Source organism: Tiliqua scincoides, chromosome 2 (assembly GCF_035046505.1).
Source record: "Tiliqua scincoides isolate rTilSci1 chromosome 2, rTilSci1.hap2, whole genome shotgun sequence".
In the NCBI taxonomy this organism is placed as follows: domain Eukaryota; kingdom Metazoa; phylum Chordata; class Lepidosauria; order Squamata; family Scincidae; genus Tiliqua; species Tiliqua scincoides.
The window spans coordinates 30,607,592-30,625,684 of record NC_089822.1 but is presented as its reverse complement, the minus strand read 5'-3'; the positions used below and the strand labels follow the sequence as shown (position 1 = coordinate 30,625,684).

At 39.6% G+C, this 18,093-nt stretch overlaps 1 protein-coding gene across 2 annotated transcripts in view; it reads left to right on the top strand.

The window, feature by feature from the left end:
* AGGF1 (angiogenic factor with G-patch and FHA domains 1) overlaps nt 1-18,093 on the top strand; it is a 38,259-nt gene that overhangs the window by 12,631 nt on the left and 7,535 nt on the right. The window contains exons 6-10 of one of the 2 annotated variants that reach the window (XM_066613659.1): nt 14,282-14,627; nt 16,156-16,267; nt 17,341-17,392; nt 17,538-17,639; nt 17,859-18,024. In XM_066613659.1, the coding sequence (XP_066469756.1) occupies nt 14,282-14,627; nt 16,156-16,267; nt 17,341-17,392; nt 17,538-17,639; nt 17,859-18,024 (778 nt within the window). Of the gene's footprint in view, nt 1-7,069; nt 7,140-14,281; nt 14,628-16,155; nt 16,268-17,340; nt 17,393-17,537; nt 17,640-17,858; nt 18,025-18,093 lie in introns of both variants that reach the window. The other variant, XM_066613660.1, reaches the window with a different exon arrangement.

The window sequence follows — 18,093 nt, the reverse complement described above, 5'->3', positions numbered from 1 at the left end:
AATTTTAAATTGTGGTGTGGTGAATCTGTATTCAGATTAGTATCTGTCTAATTTTCTGAGATCAGGTAAGTATAGATTATGTTTCAAAGAAAAATTTACATAGTATAAATGCTAAATAGGATTTACATACAGACAAGGAAAATGCTCAGATTTGTTCAGTTGTTCTACTTCAGCTCAAAACCTTGTACATTGGGGTAGAATTGTAGTAATAAATACACCCATTCCATATGTGATGTAGCAGGGTAAAGATCCTAGAGAAAAGGATATTACACCCAAGAGATTTAAACTCTAAAATAGTCTTTGTAGAACAGTTCTAGGAGCAATTAATATCACAGGTTTCAAAAAAGACCTGGGTAAATCAATAAAGGGATCTTATGGCTTCTTCACATTACGAACCATCTTAACTTGTAAACTAGTATACTGTACTTAACTTGTATACTGCCTTGGGAGTATATATAGGGTGTATGTTCCAATAGAATTCTGTGGATGTATTTTTGTACTGCTAATTAAGTTCTGAATGCAAATCCTTAATGGCTGTCTTAATGGCTAGAAAAGCCATTGTGTGTATTTTGCATTAGTGGTGCACAGAACTACATTAATTTTTCAGATTGCCCTTGTCTTTCTGTTGACTCTTATGCAGTGCATTCCTGTGCAGGTTTGCTCTGATGTCCCACTATGTTCAGTGGGGTTTACTCTCAGGTAAGTGTGTGTAGGATAGTAGCCTTAACATTTTTATAAATAATCTGCTAACTGTCAGCAAGCTCCTCCTAGCCCTTCTGATGAACTGTTGTGATGTCACAGAATGTTCTCAAAGTATTCTGACTGTGGAAGGAAGGAGGAAAAGGTTTGCCGTAAAATGTTGAAATTCTGTGTGACTGAGGGAAATGAGAAGTCGGATTAGTTTTAGAAAAACTTTCATATATGACATAGGTACAAGAAGGGTTGTGTACTTTTGGAAAGCTAGAGGGGCTAAGAATGCAGGAGATTTCCTAGAAGGGGAAGACACAAGTATAATATGATAGATTGTTTTGACACTTCATATGCAATGTAGCCTTCAACTGAAATACTTGTCATTCCTAAAAGAGATATAATCTATATACTGAGTAACAGGCAAGGTAGTTTTTTTTATTTTTCAGTCTATTTCAATATAGCTCAGTTTCTTTTTCAAGCTAATGTATAGGAAAGCAGTTTATAGTATAGATGTATTGTTTGGCTTGAGTTCCATGTGACAGTGGGCTGAATCCAGTGATGCCCCTTCCAAATATGCAAGAGATCTTTGACTCCTGGATTTCTTATGTATTGTGCTTGAGTATCATTTGAGAAGTGTTACTAGATTCAAAGGTGTTTTCCACCTGCACAAAATTGCAACTGGAAGATGAGAACTGCTATCAGCTTTATGATAATAGCACTGTGTGAACTCTTCTACAAGCATTTACATAAGAGCACTAGTGGTAAGTCTTGCTCCAGCTGAGATTCTTTAGCTCCAATTCAATGTGCACCTAGCCAACACAGGAAAATATAAGTTAAGGTTTTTATTAACAAAACAAATAGAGCTATTTCCAGTTACCACAGAATTTTGTACTTCATATTTTTTAGCACACACAGGAAGTAATGAAAGGGAGTTGGGAGCAGTGTTTCTTTAATTCCAGAAGAGTAATTGTGCTAATCTTGTATCAAAACTGCAGGCTTGTGCCCCTCCACCTTTCAGGCTGAATACCAGTGGCGTCACTAGGGTTTGCGTCACCCAGTGCGGGATGCCAGCACGCCACCCCCCATGCAGTGGGTGGGGCAACACCCCAGGTGGTGAGCGTGGTGATGTACCATCACTCTGTCCCCACTGGTTTTTTGGCTGTACCTTTCGGTAGAACAAAGATAGAACACATTCTGCATGAAATTACACATTGATTGATATGTAACATGATGGTTTTATTCTTCTAAATTGTGATTTTAGTGATTTTGGTCATTAGTGGTGTCACACCCGCCCCCCAGGGTGTCAACTTACTAACACCTTATTGCAGCAGTTCTCAAACTTTTAGCACTGGGACCCACTTTTTAGAATTACAATCTGTCCAAGACCCACCAGAAGTGATGTCATGATGGAAGTGACATCATCAGGCAAATTAAAATAAATAAGTATAAATAAAGTAAAACAAATAATTAAATAAGCAGAAGCCAGTCCTAGTCCACCAAGTGGATTTCCTCTGTAGCCTGCCTGCAATAACACCCCCCCCTCCAAAATCAGTAAGGTTTTCAGCCCTACCCAGTGCCCAGTTCAGTTTAAGAACTTCTGTTTAAACCAGATCACTGTCAGGATCCACCTGGCTTTGCAAGTCTCAAAAAAGTTCACCTTATCAGCTGAAGCGTCTGTTTTGATCCTTTTTAGTGGGGGGGAGGCTGCCTTCTGGAGCAACTGTTGAGCTGCAGTTCCATCAGATCAGGACCATTCTGGTGGCCTCACATTCCCCTTTGCCTGACCTGACCACCAGCCAAGGCACATTTGCTTACTCGCGAGTAAAAGCGACCGTGAGGCTTAGTTTCGCTTTCCATAGGGCTCAATACATTCTTCGGCTTGGAGGGAGGGACCTCCTCAGGTGTTTTTGGGGGCTGCATTCATTGGATTAGGACCATTCTGGTGTCTTTGGATTCCTCTGAGCTTGCCCTTTCTGACAGATAAAGGCAAGTTTGCCTACTCACAAATAAACGCACAATAGGCTCAGTTTCACTTTCCATAGGGCACCATGCATTTTTCATTCTCTGGTTTTTTTGGCCATAACTTTTGATAGAAAGGAGATATTTCCCTCTGGTTTTTTGCATTGCATTCTGCTGGAAATTCCGCATCCCATGGTATATATCATGACAGTATTACTTCTAACCACCGTGATTTTAGCATGTCATCACCCCCCCCCGTGCGCTTCACCCAGTGCAGCCCACACCACCCGCAGCCCCCTTGCGAAGCCACTGCTGCATACAGATGGTCTTTTCAAAAACTTGAAGACAATATTATTGAAGTGTCATTGCTTGTGGTAACATTTAATTTTTTTGTATTTGTTTATTGGATCAAGCTAGATTTGCAAGTTTTAATAATGCTTCAAACTGTACTGGAAAAGCTGAATCTAACCCCAGAAGTTTCACAAATGTTGTGGTGATAACTGTTCCAGGCATTTATTGCATAATGTTGATGAAGCCTAATTTGTTTCTTTTTCCTTCTCCCTTCCTGCAAATGTATGGAGCAGTTTAAGTGTTTCAACATCTTTTTAATTTGATTTTTAAGCACATGAAAATTTGGTGCCTGTCCATGAAAACTTGCATGTATAACCCTTTAAAAAGGAAAGACAGTAGAGTCAGTCCTTGTTATCCACAGATTCCCTTCCTACTGTTTTGCTTATCTGTGGCAATAAAAGTGCAACCTATGTTGCCACATATGTGGTCTCTTTGCATCTGTTCATGCCCATGAGTTCAGGTTCATCATATTGTGTATAGTGAAGAGGGTCCACATGAACCTAACCTGTTTTCCCCATAGGATCAATGATTCAGTAAACCATGGTTTCCAGGAACCTAATTCCAGCGGCTAATATGATTTGACTGTACAAAAATCCCCCTTAGGAACACTACAGTCTCTGTTCATATTTTATGTCTGATGGAGTAGGCTGTCTCTTTAGTCATACTTGATAATGTAGGTCAGTGGTTTTCAAACTGTGTGCTATGACTTGTTAGGGCATGGTGGGATGTCCCTGGTGGCTCCTCCAACCAGCTCCCATGGGCTCCACCATCTTGGAGCTTGCAAAATTTGAGCACCACCATCTTGGATTGAGCAAGATCTCGCAAGATTTGGGCGCCATCTTGAATAGTGCAAAATTTCTCACAATCCAATATGGCAACAACTGGCTGAGCCAGGAAAAAGGCTGTGGGGGTGCCATGATCCCAGTACGTTTGGGGACCACTGATATAGGTAGTTCAACAATATCATGACCTGCTGCATCAAAAGCTGGTGACAGGTCTAATGTGTTTATGAAACCTCTTTTATAATATCCATCTACACAATTTAACACCAAATACAGCAGCAAAAGAGCAAGAAACTATCAGAAACAGGTTTTCACAGACTTCAGTAGTCTGCTGAAAAAGCTTGGCAGAACAGGAAGCTCTTTAATTTTGCTAAAACTCATAGGTATTACCAAGCAAGCCTCCCTAAGCAATTAAGACTAATGCATATTTTTGTATTGATTTGAGAAGATTATTACATGCCACATTTATTCTTTCAGGTGCATTGACCATGGCAATGGCAAGGCAGGATACAAATTTAAATAATCACAATATAAAAACAAAGTCACCTCTGCTTTGTACACCCACAAACCACATTTAATGTGGTAACATGAATAATACTAAATTATAACTGATATTGTCCAAGATCATATGCCACATTAGCATCTCTGATCTGCCATGAATTCATAGGAGCAGTGGCTTCCAAACTTTTTAGTACCTAAAAAAATGTTTCACTTTACCAACTGTTCAAGCCTCCGTAGCTGTAATGTTGATTGGGCAGCAATGCTCTCCCCAAGTAGCAGGTTGTTTAACCCTTGATTCACATAGCCTAGTCTGCCTTGTCATTTTTGTGACCCACCAAAAATTGGTTCATGTCCCACAGCTGGGCCACAGTTTGGGAACTGCTGGTCTAGATGAAGGTAATTCTTGACAGCTTTTATGATCGTCTTCCAGCACAATCCTATGCATGTTGTCTTAGAAGTCCCATTGAGTTAAATGGAATTTAGTCTCAGGCAAGTGTATATAAGACTGAAACCTTAGTCAAATGATTAGACTAAAGCTTGTTAGAACAGATCAAATATATTTGCATCTTCCGATAATGCCTTGATTTATGATAGCAAAACACATCTCCTGTGCCAGGAGACAGGCAGATTAGAAACTGGATGATATACATAGAGGATTAATTTTTATTTGGATAGGGAATGAATTACTATTTTAATATAGCTGGCATATTAACCCTCTGAAAGAATGCATGTTCTAAGGGAGATGATTTGTCTAAGCCAAGGTGGACAATGATCAGAGCATGTACTTCTCCAAGCATCTTGTTAACACCAGAGACAGAAACCAACCAAAACTGTAAGTGTACAAAGCAGCTGCTCAAGACATGTCTGGCATAAACTCTGTCTATACCCATTAAAGTCCCTGTGCACCTGAATGATTTTATTAAGCAAATTTGTCACAGCAGATGACTGACTTCAAAGATGCAATTGTGACAAAGTTTTTTTTTTTTCCCCCCCATTGCCACGGCATTCGAAAGAATATTATTCTGTAGTTTTTTCCCATTCTCTTGGCTTGGTAAGCTAAGGAGAGGAGCTGCATCAGGTTGTGGGGAAATCATTGTGCCTATGGACAGGGGAAGCCTTTTGCTTCAGAAGCTGACTAGATTTTTTACGGTGTAGCTTTTGAGTTCAATTTACAGTTTAGGAACTGCGCCCCTACATCTCCAGATATGGTCAGTCCAGCTCTTTTCCTTCTCAATAAAGGTCATGAGCTAATAGAAATGGAGCCTTCAGTAAGCAATTACCTAGTCATGACAAAAGTATTATCCTGATACTGTCCTGACTTACATTTAGGTAGAGCAGAATTCACAAATCTAGCAGGTGATCATCAACATATTTGGAAGTTCTGTGGTTGTCATGGCAGCCAAGAAGGCTTGAACTTCCTTAGATGATACTTTGGCATCCTGATACTCTCATTTTCTATTGTAGAAAAAGTTTCCAAGCCCAGCCATGTAGTCAAAAGGTTAGTCTGCTGCAATATAAATGGTGCCTTATGCTGCTACCATAAAACTAATTCAGAATCTAGAAAGCAGGGAGAGTGAGACAGTTCTTCCTTAACTATTAGTCTAACTGGCCTATTGGATGCCATTCAAGCAGCCATTGACTGTTGGTGTATTGAGGCACTGGATAAGTACCGCACCAAGCTCAAAGGGTTCTGAGCTAACTGTGACTTATCAGGGGAGAGATCTTGGGGTGAGGTGGGATGGCTCAATGAAAGTGTTGACCCAGTGTGCAGCAACTGTGAAGAAGGCCAGTTCCATGCTTGGAGTCATTAAAAAAAGGGATTGAGAATAAAATATGTCATTGTACAAATCAATGGTAAGGCCACATCTGGATTATTGTGACCAATTATGGACATCACATTTCAAAAAAGATATAGTGGAACTGGGAAAAGTGCAGAATACAGCAACCAAAATGATTAGTGAGCTGGGGTGTTTCCCTTATACAGAAAGGCTTCAACGTGTGGGGCTCTTCAGAGTCTAGAAAGAAAGGTCCTGAGAGTGAACATATTTGAGACATCAAAATATGCAGGGGTGGATGGAGGGGAATTATTTTCCTCTTGCAGAACACCAGAATTGGAGGACATTCACTAAAATTGAGTGGCAGGAGAATCAGAACTGACAAAAGGAAATATTCTTCACCCAGTGCATAATCAATGGGTGGATCTCCTTGCCACAGGAGTTTATGATGGCACCTGTCATTAAAAGGGGATTGGACAGGTTTATGGAGGAAAAGACCATCACAGGTTACAAGTTGTAATGACTTTATGCAACCTCTATATTTTAGAGGAAGCCTATCTCTGAATTGCATGTGCAAGAGAAATGGCAACAGGATATAGGTATCCTGCTGTTTTGTGTGCTTTCTGAGGTATTTGGTGGACCACAGTGAGATATAGGAAACTGGACTAGATGTAGCCTGATGTAGTACGGCTCTTTTGTACTTATGAACAGGAACCTGAACCCTCATGACCTTGTGTTGAAGTTGAATCTTACTCCTAAGCCTATAAATTACTGCATCTGCACAATGTACATAAAATTTTGAGCCTTTTGGTTCCAAGGAAAACTGTGAATCTGTGATTGTACACTTTCAGGTGAAAAAGCATATTGGAGAACTAGACTTCTTTTCTTTTTCTAGAGTTATGGAAATCTTGGAAACAAGTCAGTCTAGAAGCAAGACATTTCCATAGCACTCTTGACACATATTTCATGTTTACACTGTATAGTTTACTGTTTGCTGCTGTTCATCTTTAGGTACATCAATTGACAGAAACCATGGCTAATCTGAAGATTTCATCTTCTGGATTGGCAACTTCTGGTGAAGGTAGAGTTGTGACACCAAACGCATTAGTCTGTGGATGTTTACCATTGAGAGTTTAACTTGAGAGGCCTTTAAAATTAAACATGACATATCAGGATATAATTCAATAAATGCTAATTTACATTTATTTACTATGACTAAAGAACAATTCGGGATGACCTTGAAAATATCTTTATGGGGATACTTTCCCCTTTCCCTTGCTCACCCCATCTCCTCTTATTCCCTACCCCACCCAGCTGCTGCATTTGTTCCTTTTTCTCTAGTGATTTGCACTTTTTTCCCTTTTGTATTTCTGCTCACCTCAACAAAGCGCTGCTGTAGAGTGGCTGAACAAGCTCACTCTTACTGCAGCCTTAATAGCAAAACCATATTGTAAACATATGCAAAGAAGGGGCCAAGCAGCAGCAAAAGAAATAGGAAAAAGGGGGGATGGCAGGCTCAATTAGCCAATTTTCTGTCAACCAAAGGAAGGGAGCAAGAGGCCAATTGCATGAGTATATTAGCCATGAACTGTTTATAGTGAAAAGTTGTACAAGTCCATCTCCAAGAAATACTTTGATAACCTTGCAAAATGACTAATATACAGCAGATCTCACATGATTGGCACATCAATAATCTGAATCCAGTAAACTTCATTTATCCTTACACTATTATGTTTTGTCTCAACAAGATATGTAGCTTAATTTCAAAATCATTCAAATGTAGTTTTTATACCTTGAAATTTCATTTCAAGAAGCAATGGTTGTTTATACAAATTAGTTTTGAAGAAGGCTTGATAGTTCATGGAAAGTATGTTTTCCTATTTGTATTTTCTTATTAGAAATAAAGAATATTGAAAAATTGAGGTTTTACATAAGTTGGAAAATGGATGGATGACTAGTGAAATTTTGATGTCAAATATATGCAGTTTAATTATAAGGAAATATTTTTCTCAAGTGTTTATAACTTGTAATTAACAGATTGAGTTAAGGGGTTACTTAACTGCTTATGTTTGCAGCTGCCTTACACCTCCTAATAGCTTCTAGAAAAGTGGTATGGAGACATTTGGCTTTGCCTGTGAAAAATTATTAGGTAGAAATTACAGCTCAAAGTACTCTCTATTTTGAGGACAAGTTTAATTTGTACCATATGACCCAGTATTATTTTTAATAAAGTATTATAGTTTTCATAAAGTGGATGCAGTAACCATTAATATCCATCCATTAATATCCATCCATCAGATGCTGCTGGAATACTACTCTGGCTCTCTGCCCGCAGAGCCCTCCCCCATCATGCCTCACTGCCTTAAACTTGGGGAAATTTGCAAAAGTTTGCCAACTGATTGGGAGTCCCTCAGCAGACTAAGTAACAAAAAGTGCTGATTGCAGTTTAGCTCGATGGTCCCTAGCTGTAGCTACTTACATTGCTTAAAAAATCCCTAGTCATTGCAAACATGGATGAGAGTGGGTGCTCCCAAGAAGTGGGACAGTCAGGTGACTGGCAGAGAAAAGACACACACATTCTGTGGACTGGAAAATATATAACTTTGTTTTGATTATGTCATCAAGTTACTTGATGAGAGAAGTGTAACCCATCTGGTCACTCCATCCCACCTCCTTGCCTTAGATCAGGGACCTCCAAACCCTGGCCTGCAGGCTGGTGTTAGGAAAAAAAGCCCCTTAAGTACAGTGGTAGCACAGTTTTACTGTTCTGCACTGCAGCTTGCCATCTTTGTAGCTGATCACTATAGAACAGTGTTTTTTAAACTTTTTAGCACTGGGACCCACTTTTTAGAATGACAGTATGTCCAGGGCCCACTGGAAGTAATGTCATAGCCAGAAGTGACATCATCAGGCAAATTGGAAAAAAATAATTATAAATAAAGTAAAAAAAGGAGAAGCCAGACCTGTTTCACCAAGTGAATTCTCTGTAGCTTGCCTGTGAAACCTCAAACCCACCCCTCCAAATCAGTGAAATTTTCTGCCCTACCCAGTGCCCAGTTCAATTTAAGTCCTTATATTTAAACGAGTTCAGTGTGGTTTTAAATCCAACATTTTTTTTGTTTGTTTGGGCTAGATTGAGATTCAAAGCTTCCCTCTAAACAGCATTTAAAACTCCAAAGTGATGAGGAGAGGAAATGAGGCTCAACTGGGGGGGGGGGGATAAACAACCCTTTCCAATAAAGCAATGGCTCCCAAACCTATTAGCACCAGAACCCACTATTTAAAATGACACATTATCAGAACCTATCTAGCTTTACAAATCTAAAAAATAAAAAAAATTCACCTTACCAGCTCAGTTTTTATCCTTTTTAGTGTGAGGTGGGGGGGAGGCTGCCTTCTGGAGCATTTGTTCAGCTCCACTTTCATCAGATAGGGACCATTCTGGTGGCACTGGATTACTCTTCGCCTGCTCTTTGCAGTGGATCAAGGCATGATCGCCTATACCCAGTGTGGCTCAGTTTCACTTTCCATAGGGCTCCATGCATTTTTCTTCTCAGCTATTAGCTTGTCAGTTTCATCTTCAGGACCCCCAGTTTGAGAAACCCTGCTACAGAAATTTGTGCTCAGCAGCCACTTCTGCTGGGAAATTGGGGTGCAGAGCCTTCTAGAGCAGGGGTGTCCAAACATTTTGGCAGGAGGGCCACATCATCTCTCTGACACTGTGTCGGGGGCCGGGGGGGGGAAAAGAATTAATTTACAATTTAAAATTTGAATAAATTTACATAAATGAATATATTAGAGATGGAACTTGTGTGAATGAATGAAGGTCTTGCAGTAGCTCAAGGCCTATAAAAGGCCTTGCACAAAGCAAGGCCAGCCTTTCCTTTGCTGCCACTGCTGCATCACGGACGTGAAACAGCAAGTAGTGGAGGAAGCCCTTGTCCCACAGCTCAAGTGAGAGGTCAAACAGTCTTTCTCTTGCTGAGAGGCCAACATGGGCTCCAGCAAGTCTTTGGAGGGCCTGAGGCTCATTGGAGACTGGGAGCTCCCTGAGGGCCTGATTGAAAGGCCCCAAGGGCTGCAAGTGGCCCCTGGGCCGGGGTTTGGGCACCCCTGTTCTAGAGTGATTAGCAGCAGAAATGGCTGCCTGGTGTGAGTTTCTGCAGTGAGTTCCTCTGAATTTCTGCAGTGGTTGGTTGCAATGAGAGCAGGCTGCAGTGCAGAACAGTAAGGCTACAGCACCACCATGCCTGACGAGGGTCTTTTTTTTTTTTTTAATAACACTGCAGACTGGAATTTGGAGACTCCTGCCCTTGTTGAACAGGTTTGGTTGCTCAATTGCTAAGTGCACGTTAGTCTAAGTATTCCAGAAATGGAGGAATTTCCCCCATCTACAAACTCGTGGGACTAGGCAATTGAGTTTCAAACAAAGGTCAAAGGCTGTTTGCAAACAATGCTGCAAAACTTTTTAGACTGTGGAACCTGCACAATTGCTTTTGGGGAGTTAAGGGTGTCCAAAAACACAGAGAAATAGGAAAAGGGGGAGGGAACAGAGCTTTCAACACAAGTGTATATAGACATTCTGAGAATACGAAGAGTGCAGGCACCTCTTGATTTACACATTTTTGAAATTTGTAATTGCATGATTTGCAAATTAATAATGCTAATCTAATTTACATGGGCAATTTTTGAAATATCTCAGTCAATCGTTTCTTTGCAAAGATACAAAGATGTTTTGTGATGTTTCAAAGCTGGCAAATGCAATTAATTAGCAACTAAATTAACTGCTAATGAGCAACTTTGGAAGATGCTGACAGCTTTTTTTTTGGGGGGGGGGCTTGTTTAAACCCAGAAGGTAAGAAATAGAGAAAGAAAATGCATTCACAGAGGTGCTGCATCTTTGTTTTGATTGCTTTATCAGCCATCAACTTCAGAAGTCACTTCCACTCACTTCTGTCCTCAACCTTACCCCTACATCATCTTGGGCAAGCAGAGGGCACCAGTTATCAGCATAAGTGTTCAATGACTTTTCCTCTAACTACATTTATATTGGTTCCTAAGGGAAAGTAATTTTAGTTTATGCATTTTTAATATATGCTGTTTTCCAAGAACACAACACCCATAAATTGAGAGGTGCCTGTAATTGTTCCTTGTTTGAGTTAGGTTAGAAAATAGTTATGTTGAGAGAACTACTGTAACAATGATGATGAACGAAATGGTGATATAAATCTAATAAATACATATAGCTTCAGTTTTCAATAAGAAAGGGAAACCAGCTCATTGGAGAAGAAATGCTATTACTCACATGTCTTGCTTGAATGGTAGGAACACATCAGTTTTCAAGTAAAGTTTGGGTCATATTTTGGGAATTAAGCAAACTGCTAGCCTAAGAGAAAAAATCAGAATGTAACTACTTATTTAATACCTTAAGGCCCAAATCCTAGCCGACTTTCCAGCATTGGCATAGCTGTGCCAATGAAAAATGTGCTGCATCCTGTAGTTTGGTGGCATCATGGAGGCTTCCTCAAAGTAAGGGAATGTTTGATCCCCTACTTCGGAGCTGCTTTGCCCTTATGTCTGTGCTGGAAAGTAGGTTGGGATTGTGCCTTAAGAGTTTAAATACTGCAGTATCCTTGTTTGTTGTTGTGATTTTTTTAAAAACCCGTGCATCACAAAAGAAGGCTTATGTTGTGACCAAAAAACTCCTTGGTCACACAAAATAATGTTACAACAGTTTTACAACAATGTGCAACAGTGGATGGGAGCATGTATGTCCAGTTCTACATGGAGCACTATTTGAATTTCCCTCACCAGAGGCTACTGAAAAAACTCCAGAGTCAGGAAATTAGAGGACAGGTCCTCTCATGGATTGAGAACTGGTTGAAGACCAGGAAACAGAGAGTGGGTGTCAATGGGCAATTTTCACAATGGAAAGAAGTGAAAAGCAGTGTGCCCCAAGGATCTGTCCTGGCACCGGTGCTCTTCAACCTCTTCATAAATGACCTGGAGACAGGGTTGAGCAGTGAGATGGCTAAGTTTGCAGACGACACCAAACTTTTCTGAGTGGTGAAGACCAGACATGATTGTGAGGAGCTCCAGAAGGATCTCTCCAGACTGGCAGAATGGGCAGCAAAATGGCAGGTGCGCTTCAACGTCAGTAAGTGTAAGGTCATGCACATTGGGGCAAAAAAGCAAAACTTTACATATAGGCTGATGGGTTCTGAGCTGTCTGTGACAGATCAGGAGAGAGATCTTGGGGTGGTGGTGGACAGGTCGATGAAAGTGTCGACCCAATGTGTGGCGGCAGTAAAGAAGGCCAATTCTATGCTTGGGATCATTAGAAAAGGTATTGAGAACAAAACGGCTAATATTATAATGCCATTGTACAAATCGATGGTAAGGCCACGCCTGGAGTATTGTGTCCAGTTCTGGTCACCGCATCTCAAAAAAGACATAGTGGAAATGGAAAAGGTGCAAAAGAGAGCGACTAAGATGATTACTGGGCTGGGGCACCTTCCTTATGAGGAAAGGCTACAGCATTTGGGCCTCTTCAGCCTAGAAAAGAGGCGCCTCAGGGGGGACATGATTGAGACATACAAAATTATGCATGGTAAGGATAAAGTGGATAGAGAGATGCTTTTTACACTCGCACATAACACCAGAACCAGGGGACATCCACTAAAATTGAGTGTTGGGCGGGTTAGGACAGACAAAAGAAAATATTTCTTTACTCAGCGTGTGGTCTGTGGAACTCCTTGCCGCAGGTTATGGTGACGGCATCTGGCCTGGATGCCTTTGAAAGGGGATTGGACAAGTTTCTGGAGGAAAAATCCATTAGGGGTTACAAGCCATGATGTGTATGTGCAACCTCCTGATTTTAGAAATGGGTTGTCAGAATGCCAGATGCAAGGGAGGGCACCAGAATGAGGTCTCTTGTTATCTGGTGTGCTCCCTGGGGCATTTGGTGGGCCGCTGTAAGATACAGGAAGCTGGACTAGATGGGCTTATGGCCTGATTCAGTGGGGCTGTTCTTATGTTCTGTTCTTAATTTGAAGGGCGCACCATGTTTTGGTTAAATTGATCTTATTTCCAAAGAAGAGTATTCTGTCAGGGTGGTAGTCAATTCCTGGGTCAATATCAATTGCTGAGTGGATCTGTGTGTTTGGTGTTTTTGTAAAATTAAAAGTGATGGGGATGCTGATACATTTGCATCCTAGGATAAGAAAAACGGTGCAAGGAAGTTGCAAGTATGTGTGCATGTGCACATTTTAAGTGTCTTGACCGAAACATTTACATGAGTGTAATGCTATGATGTCTGGAACCAAGTTGACTCAGAAGTCAGTGGGCTCTACTGCACCAGAGCTGCATGGTTTATGATTTTCTAGGCCAATGTTCCTAAAAGCAAGGTCAGTCAACAGGGAAGAATGATCCCCAGATACAGCACACATGTTGAGAAGGCATGCAGTCCTTTATAGTTCATGAATATGGTTTGAAGGAAAGAAGATAATTTGCTATATGAGGAGGGAGATCAAATCATGTAAGTGTTCTGAATAATGAATGAATATAATATGGATGGCAGTCTCTTCTCCTATTCAAACAAATCTGACTCAAGGAGAACCACTTGCAGATACAATACTATAGAAGGAGCCTCTAATCTGCCTGTCTAGGCAGTCAACCCTGCTGTTGCCCCAAGAGAGCTTCAGGATGTTATATGATTTCTTTTAAGAGGAGGAATTGAAAGTTCGGGTGAACTAGTTATGGTTTACTATATGCTTCCTGACATAATAAGAAAGTAACCATTGGGTGAATGGCTGGCTTACTGACCACTGGAACAAAAGAAACTAGAAATTGGTCTTAGGGCATAGAGACTGAGGGAAGAACCAATATTTATCTCCACAAATGCATGTTTAGGACAGACAACATTTTTTTCCTTTTTTTTTTTTTTTTTGAGGACAGAACCTCATAAAAGTCAGTGAAGGGATTTGAAGATTGATGGTAAACCATTGTAATATTCAAGCACTGAAGAGGACCTTACTGTATACTTAGAATCATTAAAATTGCTGACTGGATATCAACTGATTCTACTATTCAACAATCTGCAAAAAAATCTTTAAACATATTAGTTTGCTTACAGACTTGCATCCTGTCTGGTGGCTTAAAAAGAGTCCAACAATAAAAAATTAAAAATTCCTCAAGTGTGATTTTTCTGTAAATCTTCTCCAGGACTTGAACACAGATGAGCAAAAATCATCAAAAAATCTGAATTGCCTTTCTGCCACTAGTGAACTCAGTTCTCCAGAAGAGGAAGAATCTCCAGATGTGAAAAAGGCTAAAGTGGACAATGATATAAGAGACAGCCTAGCAGCAAACGAAACAATTACTACAAATGGTACCAGTTTACATCTTAAGAACACACAAGGCAGTGCTATTCTTATGGATGATGACAAAACGGAGACAGAAAGTGAGCCAGAAGAAGGGGAAATTACAGACTCTGAGCAGGCGGAATATAGCAGTGAAGATGATGGACTGAGTGAAGAAACTATAAATTCAGAAGATACTGACAGTGAAGGTGAATTTTTGCTTTTAACAAATATTTGCAGTTCAGGGAATCAGAAAAAACATTATAAAAAAGAAATCAAGTTTTAAATGGTTTAGATCTCAGAATTGATACCTTCAGTAAAATGGTTAACAGTTGCTTAATAGGTTTTTCAAGTATCTTCCAGTGTTGCAGCTAGATATGGCTTATATCTATGTGAAAGTTGTCATTTGAAGACATTTTTGTAATGTATACTTACATGGATCTTTTAGAGACTGACTTGTTACTAAAGCATTTTGTATCAGCTAGTGAGAAATGAATGTGTCCTGAAACAAGCAAATGAACTTCAGCAGTTACTCTAATTCATGAAGTTGGTTCTTGACTTTATTGTTCTACTTTCTCGTATGAACATATGAAAATGTGCAGTTAGTGAGTTAAGAACAATTCCTGTCTATGTCTCAAAAGTGCAAGATTATAGAACAGTGTAGTTGAATCTCAGTCACCATGTGGGAGACTATGTATGAAATGATTCACAAAAAGCATATTCAAGTGAAACCCATAAAATATAAGAAACATGTAAAATACAAGAGTAATAGTGCTTTCCTACCCCTAGAGTGAATTGTGACAGATAGTTCCATTATAGTGCCAAGCTCTAGCTGCTGCAGAATTAGAATGATCCGCTCTCTCTAGGTAGATACCTGAGTTAATCCATATAAATCTAAGTAACTTTTCCTACAGGCAAAATAAGTTTCAGTCTATACCAGAGGTGCCCAAACCCCAACCCGGGGGCCATTTGCAGCCCTCAGGGACCCCCAATCCAACCCACAGGGAACCTCCAGTATCCAGTGATTCTCTGGCCCTCCAGAGACTTGCTGGAGCCCGTGCTGGTCCAACACAACTGCTCTCAGTGTAAGGGTGACTGTTTGACCTCTAATGTGAGCTGCGGGCTGAGTGCTCCCTCCACTGCTTGCTGTTTAACATTTGTGAAGCAGCAGCAACAATGAAGGAAAGGGTTTGTGCAAAGTCTTTGATAGGCCTTGAGCTATTGTGAGACCGTCATTCATTCATATAAGTTCCATCTCTAATATATTCATTTATGTAAATTTATTCTAATTTGAAATGTAAATAAATTCTTTTTTCCCCCCGGCCCCGGACAGTGTCAGAGATATGATGTGGCCCTCCTGCCAAAAAGTTTGGACACCCCTGGTCTACACGAACTTTTCATTATTTTTAATGAATTTGCAACTGTACTGATCCTTCTAAATCTGCCTCTTAATTAGAAGTGCCAGGGAGATATTTCTTATTTATATACAACAGAATAATTGGGTTGCCAGTTACCCTGGTGTCTAAATGGTCAAACTTTGAAAAATCTATTATTGTCAAAGTTTTTTCTAGGTGATGTACTTGTACACTTCATTTTTATAGAATTTTGTTACATTGGACCATTTGGTTTAATTGATGATGTGATTAATCCCTAATGAATTAGTTTAAAAATCCAAAAAGCTATAGGAGGACCTGACCTTGCTTTGTCTAATGTGTTTGTTTTTTTTTATTAATTCAGATGGAGATAAGATCTGGCCTCCTTGTATTAGAGTGATTGTAATTAGATCTCCAGTACTACAAATGGGAGCTCTGTATATCATCACAGCTGTCAAGCCTGCCACAATTGGAAGGTGACAAGGAAACTTTGCATATAGTAGAAATTGAAATATCTGCTTTCTTTCTCGTTTTTCTTTACAAAAGGAAGAGAGTCCTAATCATTTTATCCATTACAGTATAACCAAGGATTTAAAAAGGATGGCATGGTATCCACTAATGCTTTGATCTCAGGAGCTTCTTCTGGGAATTGAAGGAGCCTCTGTTCCTGGAGGAAGCCCCTGATGGAAGACGTACTGATTGGGTTGTTACTCTAAAATGGGAGCACATTATATTGAATTAGAAGGGAAATTGTGACCACTTAAGAAAAAGGGCATCATATCATATAAGAAAAATTCAGATAATCTGATACCATCCTAGACTGTCTTCAGAATAATTCAGAAACACCATTTTTGTATGTGTTTTGTGTCACAAGTTCCTCCATTTTTGATATGATGACAGCGTCCCAGATCCAGTACAGCCATTTGGTGAGAAGTGATAATGATTTCTTTCTAAAGTAAGCTATGGCCATTTTTAAGCTTCTAATCTTTTCATACTTCTGAAAAGCATATGTTAAATCTGTATGAGGGTTTCCATAACACCAACTAAAATAAATCACTTTTAATTTATGTGTTGGTAGATTAGATATTTTTTCAGTATTTCCACATTCAGATATTAAGATATTAAAATATTAAGACATGCTATTAGCTTCATGTTTAAATTTCCATATGCAGTGCTGTTACCTTACTTTTTTCCAAATTTTTTTTATAAAGAGCAGTCTTTGAACTATGAAAAAAGTAACTTTCCTTTTTATCTGTTGCTGTTAGTGTCATATATAAATTTTAGTAGGTTCCCTCATAAGGCCATATTTTTCTTAATAATGCTCACCTCAAACTTCATATGAGGTATGGACAATTAACCCAGGGACAAATGTAACAGGACTCCCAGCAGAATTCATAGACTCTTTGTATTACAGTTCAGAGAAAGGAAAAAACAGCAGGACTTCTAAACTTTTTACATGTTCCTTGGATGCTTTTTGAATATCAATGTATCTTGATCACTCAGGGCAAGCTCTTGCAGTATTTCTTAAATGATTTACCTCTTTTTACAGGGAAAAAGGCATGGAACATACACTACAGATTCCAGAGGTTGGAGTGAGTAAGGTAACTAATAATTTGGCAATTTTGTATGCAATCGAAGAGTACAAAAAATTAATTTTCAAACTATTGCAGTTTAAATATCTTTATGTGCTTGACGCAGTGTTTATAAAATAGGCTTATAATAAATACACTTTATTTTTTTTATTAGTTTCATGCAGAAGTGTACTTTGATCATGAATTGCAGAGTTACGTTCTTGTGGATCAAGGCAGTCAGAATGGTACTGTGGTTAATGGAAGTCAAATTCTGCAGGTAAGCATGGAAATTAAAACTGCAAGTGACTAGCCTACCTGTTTTCTTGCCACTGGAAAGCTTCACTTCCAACCCTAGCCTCACTGCTGTCACCACCTAATTTTCCTCTTGGTGTTGCTGCCTTACATCTTGTGATACATCATATCACCTTGACTTTTTTCTTGAATTACTACAATCATCAGTATTTTTTGCCTTTCCTATCTTTTCTTTTTGCTGTAGCCTAAAACAAAAAGTGAGCCCTATGTTCTAGAACATGGTGACGAAGTGAAAATTGGAGAAACAGTACTGTCCTTTCACATACACCCAGGTAGTGAAACCTGTGACGGATGTGAACCAGGGCAAGTCAGAGCCCACCTTCGTCTTGATAAGAAAACTGAACCTTTTAGTAAGTGATAAAAATGTGTTGGTTGTGGAAATGCTATTGGTAACTTAGATTTCAAATAAAGTGTCTCAT